Genomic DNA, 11,256 nt, shown 5'->3' with positions numbered 1-11,256 from the left:
TGGGTTTTTATGGTAAGAACTCTCAACCCACCCCCTCAGTCACTAAAGTGTTTGGGGATAGGGCTGGCAGCTCACTTAATACACTGCCAACCTGGTGCCCTCCATATATTTTTGACTATATCCATCCCTTGACACCTTGCTGTTCCCTGCTTCCCTGGAATAAGTACTACAAGGCTCCAGAAGAGGAACATTCCTCTTAGGGGATGTGAATCCACTGCAACATTGTTACATATTGCACTTGTATTAATGTACTACGGAAGTGGGTGCAGGCTGTGCCTTGTGTTGTTGGTACATCAGGTGGAGGGAAATAGTGTGGGTTTCGTTTTCTGGTTAAAATAAATATATATTGGGTATAATAAAAAGAATTCCCTAGATGCCTGAGATCTAGGTTTGGGGCAAGTACTCTGGTGAGAAAACCTCAGCAGAGATTTAAATATAGTCATACCTTTGCTCCCCAACACCTTGGGAGTCGAACGTTCCCGTTCCCAAACGATCAAAACCCATAAGTGACTCATTTTTTAACATTCTTTGGGAAGCCGAATGTCTTGACAGGTCTTCTGATTGGCTGCAGGAGCTTCCTGCAGCCAATCGGAAGCCGCGCTTTGGAAGTGAAATGTTTTGCAAGTCAAACAGACTTCCAGAACGGATTCTGTTTGACTTCCAAGGTACGACCATACAGCAAAGGAAAGTGGATGGAGCAGTAGACCTTTAAAATAATCCCTCAGTTGCTTCTAAAGTTCTCCACTTCTCTTAGCATAGAAAAAAACCACGGGTTTGGTAAGTTGAAGGTTTACTTACAAACTCTTCAAAGGTCAGATTTGTGTGCTTTTCCGTAGAGCAGTCAGAAAAGACAAGCAGTAAGATTGGGGTTCCAAAGTCGTGAAAGTTCCTAAAGTATAGAAACACAAGGATGGCTTGCTTAAGTCACATGGTCTAAGCTAGAGGTAGAGTTTGCATGATGGAATGGAAGAACAAAGGCTTTATCACCTTCCTAATGCGAGGGGAAGTGACCTAGCTAAACCTGGCACGACAGCTTACTCTATGGTCTTAACCCTTTCATTAATTAGGCTTAAGCCTGATTATCCCACAAATACTGGGTGCAGATGCACCGAAAAGCACAAACATGCAAGTGATGTTTCAACAACAGAACTTTGCCTTTTGCTCCACCCTCCCCCAATCTGGAAGGCATGCTGGGGCAGGGAGAGCAAATAAAGTCCTATTGCATGACTGCAGCTGATGGCCACTTTCTCCACTATGCAACAGGTTGGTTGTGCAACTAGTGCATGCTAAGAGAACAGCATCTGGCACCAGAAATGTTTGTTACTTCAGCCCTGGTGGCTAGACAGCATTTTCCCCACTGCATCTGTGGGGGCATTGTTCAAAGACATGGGGGGGGGGGGGACGACACATTTCTGTCCCAGCATCTGCTTCCTGAGGTGGTTGCCTCACTCAGCCCAATGGTAGATCCAGTTCCACTGCTATGTGTTGTGGTTCAGATTATGGCAGGCAGCTGAGTTTTGAGACTTTCCCTTGATAGGAGAAGTCAGGTGTGTGCCTTCCTCAGTCACTGTGTATGCTAAAATCATAAGCTTGCCCTCAAACATAATTATATGCCTCTCCTTATGTAACTAGCACTGGCCGAGGGTTGTTTTCCTTTGTAATGCTGGGGATGGCTGAGGGCCAGCTCCTGTCTGATTTTTGGGGGGTGTGAGGGGAATAAAAGCTGATGGATTTGTCAACAATCCAGGAGCTTTATGGAACAAGACAAACTCATCCGTCTCTGCTAATCCTCCCCTGATACAGAGGATTTTCCTGCCATTAAATGATAGCTTTTGAGAGCAGAGAAAATGCCAGCCTTTCAGAGATGCTGCAACAGAGCTAACCGCAAGCTTCAGAAGAAAAAAGGACAACACAGACATCCCCCTGTCAGGTAAGGGAGGCAGGTAACCAGTCCTTTTTCTACTTCACTTTGATTCTGTAGATGTTGGTGGAGGAAAGTATCTGTGGCTGGTTACAAATAGTCATACATTTTCATTATTTCCAGTCCACTTCATATTTCAGTGTGATGTATTATAAGACTGGGCAAGTAGGATCGCAATCCAATGCACAATTTTTTGGGAGAAAGTCCCATTGAATTTAGTGGGAATCCAATTCACTCTGAAAATAAAGATGCAAAGGATTGGGTTACTGGTTGGAAAGGTTTGTGGAAGAAACCAGCAGAGGGGAGATAAATTGTGCTTTCAGACAGAGGATGAAAAAAACATAAGCAGTACTTTTTAAAAAGGAGAGGCAAAGGACAATTGCAAATGAGAACTGTATGGCATAGTTCCCTGTTTTTGGTCTGCTTTTAGATTTTGGAGGACCTGAGATGCCACAAGCAACTAATCAGGGTAATGTTTGTCATCATTTTAAATGGTAAGTAGACTTTTCATTCCACAAAATTTTACAGCAATTTCTAAAGCTAGTAGTGTTTAGTTCTTTTAGTTTGAAAGAGTTAATTTATGTTAAGCACGCACTGCAGGAAATTTATCAGTTTTAAGAGTCAGATTTTTCAGCATAAAGGTACAGGACTGGATCATTTGCCAATTATTACAACATCTGTGTCATTTTTCTGCTATGCTGCCCTTTTACTTCAGTCATATCTGAACACCAGCAATTCCCCTTTTGTTTAATCTATTATATTGATTAGTTTTTGTGGTTCTTTGAAGAGAAATATGGACCATGAACTCTGAGGAAATTGTATCCCTCTGTGGACTCTACTTAATTATGTATTAACTGTCTTTCTGTGTAAAGACAGTATGGCGGCTGTCCTTTAAGCTTATTCCTTTCTTTGGATACCTAAAATGGATACTTGCTACAAATGTCAAATTGATATTTGGGATTTGAAGAACTTTTTAGCATTTTGTGTGGCTTAATTTGTGACTTTGATTAGGGACAATTTTATGAAAAAGAAAAACACTGCCCATTCCCTGCTATACTGAGGCAAATTAGAATAAAGTGGGGATCCAGTTTACAGTGGGGTGATTATTTACCTCAGTTTAGTGCTCTTTTGACTTAGTTTATCCTTCCTTCTCTTGCATGGAATAGCTAAGCCCTTCAGGTAATGCATACTTAATTCTGGGTGACACAGTTTTGCGTTAATAATGCCTAAATAAACAGTAGACTAGAGCTGTGCAGATAGATGATTTTTGATGGTGGACTATTGCAATGTGGTCATTAAAGCTGACCTACACACAATACACAGACTAGCGTTGATGCCTTTTAGTTAAGTGGAAATGAACAGAAAGAGTTATGCAGCAGGCTTTATTTTAATGTAGCTGTAGGCCTTAATGTTACCACCCTTTATGTTCCTAAGTACCAAAGATACATCTGTGTAGGAGAAAGATGTGTTTCTTACCATTTATTAACATAAATGATGGTGTGTGGGTTTTTTAAATCCCTTTAAAATGTCCTTCCCTCCACCCCAAGTACTTGATTATTCCTATTCCAACTTTTAAGGCAGGACTTATAGCAGGGATGGGGAGCCTATAGCCCTCTAAATGTTGTTGGACTACAACTCCCATCATTTGTTGGTCACTGGCCATGCTGGTGATGACTGATGGGAGTTGGAGTCCCAACAACATCTGGAGCAAGGATGGGGACCCTTTTTAAGGGGCCATGGTGGGGGGGGGGCAGAGGCAAAAGTGTGCAGAGAAATGAGTTCCAACATAGTACGAGTGGGTCTGTTTCTCCTTCCCTGTGTGCCCCCAAAAATCTGCTTTGGAGGGTTGGCAGTCTCTCTCAAGCAGATATTGGGGGGGGGGGCACAGTGGGGAGAAGGGAAATCGGAGGTCTTGTTGCACAAGCTGATTTCTATTGTGCAAGCAGATTGATATCATTAGGCGTTGTCTGCTCACTATTCAGTAAGAGTGTGTAGCATCCAAGCTTCACAGAGAGGACTCTTAGAAAGGCTACAAGCACACATTTATTAATTACATGTTGCTTTATAAATGTATTTTGCTCTGGGGGGTAGTCCATTAGCAAGTTTCAAGCAGCACCTAGAATCCTGGACACGAAATAATTCTCAAATGTCAAATCAGGACAGTCAGTTTGGACACATTTCCACCTCTCCAGATAGTCATTAAAAAGTGGTCCTGAGTGCAAGTATCTGCCTGAGTGAATGTGACACACCACTGACACCTTGTCCAAGTCCTTGATGGTTTCTGGAATTAATATTATTAATAATAGTGGAGTGGTATTCTAACTCATCCCCTCGGTGCAAAGATTACTGCTAGTGCAACAGGACTTTTCTCCTCTTCTCCCTTGCACCCTCCCCAAATCTGGAGTATTGAGGGCAACCTTTGAACAGATTTAGCAGGGGTAGGAGTGGGGGAAGTCCTATTATGCTAGTGGTAAACTTTGCACTGATGGTGCCCTGCCATAGCACTATGTTGTATACAACCCAAAAACAGTGAGCTATGTGTTGTATATATTTTTCTCTGTTTTTAAGCAAGAGTGCATTCCTCGGATCACTCCGAACACCATATCTGAGAGATCCTAAGCATGCACACTTTAAAGCACGTTGGTCTTCTAGGAAAACAAAATACTTACATTCTATAAGACAAATTCAGCCCACCTCTGGCCTTTGTTCATACAGTATGCAGAGAATGAAATGAATGCCCTGGAGTAGCTTTTCAAATGTCAAACAGGCCTGAGTTTGTCTACACTCTTGAGGCACTTTGCAAAATAGATCTGTGATGTTCGGTATATCCATCTCCATGGTGCATAAAGCACAAAGGATTTAAAAAATGTATTCCTCCCCCCCCCCCCCATCCAGAAATGATGCTTAAATTATGTCATGGAGGCCTAAGGAGCCTGCAGGTTTGAGCAGAAGAACTTTGGGGGGAAAGGGAACTGCTTAACCCTTTCAATCCCAATTGCTTTTCTGTTCAAAACAACACCCCCCCCCATACCTTCTCCACCTTAGAGAGAGAGAAAACACAGGGCCCAATATGTTTCACTTCAGAGGCAGAGGGCAATTTTGAACAGAAAAAAAAACTGAAGGAGCATGGAATGAAATTCTTCTGCTCAAACTCACAGCCTCCTGTAGCAGGTTGTGGCTGCATGTGTCAATCCATTTGATCGCATGCGGTATCTGATGTTTAAATATCAAATCTGGAATGTTCCACAGAGGAATACTGAAAGCAGGAAGGTAAGGATGATGAAAGTTTAAGTAAAGTGGTTTTTAATAGTTCTGAAGTGTAAACGATACAAATAGTTTAGCATGCAAGAGGAGGAGTTGCTCCTTCTTATGTCATTGTGCTGGCATTACAGAGATCTCCAGAGAATTCCTCATGAAGCCTCTTATAGTAACCTAAAGGAGGCAAGATTCAGGTAGCCGTGTTGGTCTGACGCAGTCGAAATAAATTTTAAAAATTAAAAAAATGTCCAATAGCATCTTAGAGACATGCACATGAAAGCTTATACCCAGAACAAACTTAGTTGGTCTCTAAGGCGCTACTGGACGATTTTTTAATTTATTTCTAAAGGGGACAAAAACCAGTAGAAATACCTCCTTCACATTTTAGTAGAACTAAAGAGGACAGAACTTTCTTCAAACTTGGGCACTGAACCAAAGGAATATTTCAAGCAAATCTCTTCTCATGGCTGTTTAAAAGTGGTCAATTGGATGAAGTTACAGTAAATATAATCTGGTCTTTGATGTGTAACCAACGCACTGATCCCACAAATTAAGGGTCTGGGAGCAAAGGATGTTACCTGCAGGGCTTGTCCCACTGAGGGCAGAAGACAAAACTGTGAACTCGTTTTAATTAGACTTTGCACTTTTGTAGCTTGCTCTTAGAAGCTGAGTACAATTTTGGCCTAATACCACATGTTTGTGTTTGGTTGTGAAGAGTGCTACCTGCTAGCTTTTACTGCTTATACTCCATTAACTTGTGTTTAAAAAATGGTTTGCCCAATGTTTGAAAATGTGGGGCCCTGTGAGCAGATCAGCTGACACAAGGACCCTGTAATATTGCAGTGACATTGATGCCTTTAAACTCTCATCACCTGCCATGATGACAATCTTATCGGTTGGCTAGCCTGCCCACAGTGTGCACTTGAGAAGCCTCCCCATTCACAACCAATAATTTCAGTTTCCCCTTTTCCCAATCGAGAGAGTCCTAGGCTTAGTTCCAGCTGCATCCCTTAAATACAGTTCACAGGAACAGAGAAAACTTACTGATGGGAAGAGGATGGGAAAATGCCTTCATTATGTAAGTTGGGGGCAAGTCTCTCCCTCGAAAGGATCCTAAAGAACCACCTATTGGATGTGATAGCAAAGCTTTCTCATGCCACATAATTTGTAGAGCTTATTGAGATTCTGTGAAAGTAAACCAGCTTCTTGAAACTTAATAGGACCCTTCCACAGCTGGTGTTTGTCTCAGCAACTAGTCACTCAATCCCAGTACATTTCCGGGCTCAATTCAAAGTGTTGGTGCTGACCTTTAAAGCCCAAAATGGCCTTGGCCCAGTATACCTGAAGGAGCTTCTCCACCCCCATCATCCAGCCCAGACACTGAGGTCCAGCGCTGAGGGCCTTCTGATGGTTCCCTCACTGTGAGAAGTGAGGTTACAAGGAACCAGGCAAAGGGCCTTCTCAGTACTGGCCCCTGCCCTATGGAACACCCTGCCATCAGATGTCAAGGAAATAATCAACTACCTGACGTTTAGAAGACATCTGAAGGCAACCCTGTTTAGGGAACTTTTTAATGACTGATGTTTTAATGTATTTTTAATCTTTTGTTGGAAGCTGCCCAGAGTGGCTGGGGAAACCCAGCTGGATGGGCGGAGTATAAATAATAAATGATAATGATAATAATAATTACTAGTAAGCAAGATCCATTCATTATATAAATATTGTGTTTTGATACTGCGAGTGTTCACTAATCTCTGATTTCTCTCTTTCTCTCCCCCGCTTCCCTTGCTGGTACACTTCCTTGCCAGTCCTTCTCTGCATCCCCCCTGTTCACAGTGTGTGGGCCTGTGTCCGCTCCTGCCCCACCAGCTGTGTGTGCACTCAAGAGAGGAGTTGTGCCATTCTTTGCGACCGTGCTGGTTTCACACAGATCCCTAAAGAGTTTCCCTGTGAGGCCTACTCTATTAACCTGGATAAAAATAGCATCAAATTCCTTGCTGAGAGGGCATTTGGTACCCTCCCATCCCTCAGATCTCTCTCATTAAGCCACAACAACATATCCTTCATCACTCCTGGTGCTTTCAAAGGGCTGGCCAGCTTGACGGAACTAAAAATGGCCCACAATGAATACATTCAGTATTTGCACACAAGGACTTTCATTTCACTCAAGAGGCTCGTCAGACTGGACTTAGCGGACTGCAACCTTTTCAACATCCCAGACAGGATTTTTATAGAGCTTCCAGCCCTTCAGGAACTCTTTTGCTTTCAGAACAACTTCAAAAGGATTCCAGGAGCGATACGAGGGATGGAGAATTTGACCCATGTTTATCTGGAGAAAAACAAGATCGAAGCTGTGGCTTATAATTCTCTCTTGGGTCTGACCCAGCTGAAATATCTCAATCTGCAAGATAACAGAATAAACGTGATTCATGACAGAGCTTTTCAGTACTGTCAGAAATTGGAGTATCTTTATTTAAATGACAATGTCCTCAGTGACCTCCCTGATAACTGTTTTGACGGCCTAAGACGTCTCAACATGCTTAATCTTGGCGGCAATTTACTTCGAAATGTCTCTAATACATGGTTCCAGGACCAGTTAGAGCTGGAAGTTTTGTATTTGGACAGGAACAGGATTAGCCACATTGAGGAAGGGGCTTTTGAAAACCTCATAAGCTTGGTGTCTTTGCACTTGAACAGTAACAACCTAACCACCTTGCCTTTCTCAGTCTTCCAACCTGTCTACTTCCTAGGAAGGCTCTATCTTTTCCGGAACCCCTGGGAATGCGACTGCAGGATTGAGTGGCTGAAGGAATGGATGGAGAACTACAGACTTGTTAGGGATATTCCTTGTGCCTCCCCATCCTCTGTGGCTGGTCTTGACCTAACTGATGTTTCTTTCGAGAGAACGCCTGAAGGTTTTTGTCTTGACCCAGAGGAGCTAAATGCCACAACTTACAATCCTTTCGCAACTGCAGAACCACAATCTACCACAGAGAACAAGTTCAACAGCCTTATCTCTAAATTCCTGCTCCAGAAGGGCCTTTCAGAAGAAGTAGGAAACACCACAGAAGCTTTTGTCAACACAACCTTGTTAGATGGATTGACTAATGAGGCATCTTTAGGACTGGGGGAATGCAATATCAGATTCGTATGTTATCTAAATCTTTGGATATTGTTTAGAACTACTAGAAGTTCTATACCCTCTGTATAGCGTTTTGTACAGGATAGAATGTTAAGCTACCACCTTCAGACGTAGATCAGGTACAAAAGGTCTCTGTGGTTTAGTGCATATTTAGACCTAGTGATCTACTTTGGGCCCATCTTTCAAAATAGGTTTAGGTTCACAGAGGCAGAACTCATTTATAAAGCGCTTTATAATTTTATAATCTGTCACACTTAGTGAGTGTGATTCCTGTCATTAGTCTCCCATAAGAGTGACTCTAAAGTCCCTCAGCTGCAGTAAAATTAATCCAAATTCACGCTGAATTGAAAGAAGCTTGGCAGGAACCTGATTGCTGTTCATATTTTATAATGAGACATAGCTCAATAAGGAAGACAGAAAACAAATATGTATGGTGATATGCACTGAAAAATTTAGATAATAGACTTGCAGCTTTACTAAGGGATTTGGCAAGACATTCAGGTGGTTCTTACATATAGGATGCTATTGTCATGGAACAAAAAAGGGTGATGGTGTTCTGCAGCTATTAAAAGGATCAGAAAAACATAGGGATCAGTTTCTCTGTATGAATCTCTTGCACCTGATGGGAACTAAAGCATAATAATCCAGACACTGGAGATGGGTTTTTCCCTTTTCCTGCCATGTTTTTTATAAACACACTTCACAAATATATATCCATGTTTAAACAAGACTTTTCACTTCCTCTGCTAGTCCTGATTCCTCTGCTAACTGTGGGGAGAGCATTTCACCATTGCCACCGCACACTGTACTCACCATTCTTGTGAGTCTGGCAGTGCTGAGAGAGAGGCCTAACAACTGCCACCATTCCATTATCTTCAGGGGACAGCAATGGAAGCGCCTCTTAACAGCCATGATAGCTAAATGGAATTACTACTATTAAGTAGTGGGTTGACAAGGCAGACGATACAGAGATTCCTCCAAGTAGTTCTTTATAAGTAAGCTGGAACTGAACTGAACTGAACACAGCTCAGCCGGCCTGCTTTTATAGCCAGCCAGCTGTCACATTGTAACATTAACAACCCAGGGTTTCCCGTCTAAATTAACTGACGCGGACCTGAGTGAAAACTATATACACAATACCCCTTGGTGGCCAGGGTGAGCACTTCAAGACATAACAACTACTCTATCAGATGCTAGGAAGTAAAAAACAAACACGGGAGGAGCACCACACTCGTGTCCTAACTATAAGCTGGCTAGCTTCTGTGGGAAAAAAGAATGCTGGATTAGATGGAGACAATTGACTTTTACCAAGATGGAGCCACAAATGTAGTTTAAGGCAAGCTGCTCCTTTGCTCCCACAGCTGCTGTCACACCCATTTTTACAGAAGACCTTCTTCTGTAAGGCCACAAATGTTGACACTGCCAAAATCATTTCTGCTTCCAAAGCTGACCTCTCTCATTTGACTCAACATTAGCTGGAGTGCCATGGTCTGAATTGTTCTCCCCTCATGATAGCCACACTTCCCAGAAACAAGGGAATTAAAATTCTGGCAGCTTTATAAAGAAAGGCTGCTAACATTCTTCTTCAAACAACGCGCATAATGAACATACAGAACTCACAGCTGTGAGGTGTGCTGACCACCATTAGTTTAGATGGGTTAAAAAAAAATCTCTGAATTGACATATTGACAGCTTTTACCTGTGATAGATGAACATAATCTCTATGTTCAGACGCAAGATACTTCCAAAACACACAGGTATATTAGAGATAAAAAATAAAAGAAGGCCCCCACCATCTTCATGCCCAGTTTTTGAGCTCCCAGAGACATTTGGCTGACTGCTTTTGGAAGCAAAATGTCTGAATACATGGCCTTCCCACCAGGGGTGTTGTTACATTCTGATGCAACAACCATGACATGAATTAAAATATTTAATTTCTCATAGTGATCTCTCCCAAAATTACATTTTCACTTCAATTAATTTCTTCAATAGCCATCTCCCACTCTGATTTTCCCACTAAGTAGTGTTACTTGTCATGATCTTTGTTTTTAAAAATTGCTTTTGTCTCATTACATCCAGTCATTTCAACTCTCCTTCAGACTATGTCCACTGGGCTGTGGGTGAACTCAAGGGAGGGGGAGGGGGAGGGGGAGGGGGAGGGGGTAAGCCCCTGACTCTTCACAGGTGCTGAGCAAGCCAGCAGTCCCCTTCACCAAATAGAAGGGACTTGGACAAAGCAGGGTATGTAGTATATATAATGTAAATAAAATTAAAATGGGCAGGGACAGCTGCTATGCTATGGGCAGTGGCTACTCAGGTCAGTAAGCCATTTGCCCCTGCCTCCATCATCCCTACCTCTCCTCTGTGAAGAACAGCTCAGGACCGCAATACCTCAAGGACCGCCTCTTTCCATATGAACCTACCCGGACCCTGAGATCATCTTCTGAGGCCTTTCTTCGTGTGCCTCTTCCTCGAGAGATCCGGAGGGTGGCAACACGAGAACGGGCCTTCTCTGCATTGGCTCCCGTCTTTGGAATGCTCTCCCCAGGGAAGTTTGCCCGGTGCTTTCATTATATACCTTTGGGTGCAAGGCAAAAATGTTTCTTTTAAACCAGGCCTTTGGTTGATTTGATCGACATCCTATGCCCTTTTAAAATGTGGGGGTTTTTTGGGGGGGTTATTGGGTTGTTTTTTTATTTTGATTATACATTTTGTGGTTTTATATTTTGATTTTATTCTGTGACCTCCAAGTACAGGGCAGTATATATCAATTCAAATAACACCACCACCACCACAAGCATCGATGTGGTACTCCTGAACTCCCTATGACAGAATTGTAGAATCACAGAATTGTAGAGTTGGAAGGGACCACGAGGGTCATCTAGTCCAACCCCCTGCAATGCAGGAATCCTTTGCTCAATGTGGGGCTCAAACC

At 42.7% G+C, this 11,256-nt stretch overlaps 1 protein-coding gene across 1 annotated transcript; it reads left to right on the top strand.

Annotated features, from left to right (window-relative positions):
- The first annotated feature begins 1,272 nt into the window (after nt 1-1,272).
- On the top strand, nt 1,273-8,906 carry NYX (nyctalopin). Its single transcript, XM_081003767.1, has 3 exons — nt 1,273-1,930; nt 2,352-2,415; nt 6,988-8,906. The coding sequence occupies exons 2-3, from the start codon at nt 2,394-2,396 to the stop codon at nt 8,388-8,390; spliced, it is 1,425 nt and encodes a 474-aa protein (XP_080859893.1). The 5' UTR covers nt 1,273-1,930; nt 2,352-2,393; the 3' UTR covers nt 8,391-8,906.
- The last annotated feature ends 2,350 nt before the right edge of the window (nt 8,907-11,256 follow it).

This window comes from Podarcis pityusensis (genome assembly GCF_964106645.2).
Source record: "Podarcis pityusensis genome assembly, chromosome: 4".
NCBI lineage: Eukaryota > Metazoa > Chordata > Lepidosauria > Squamata > Lacertidae > Podarcis > Podarcis pityusensis.
The sequence above is the reverse complement of the archived record's forward strand: the minus strand, read 5'-3'. Positions and strand labels throughout refer to the sequence as shown.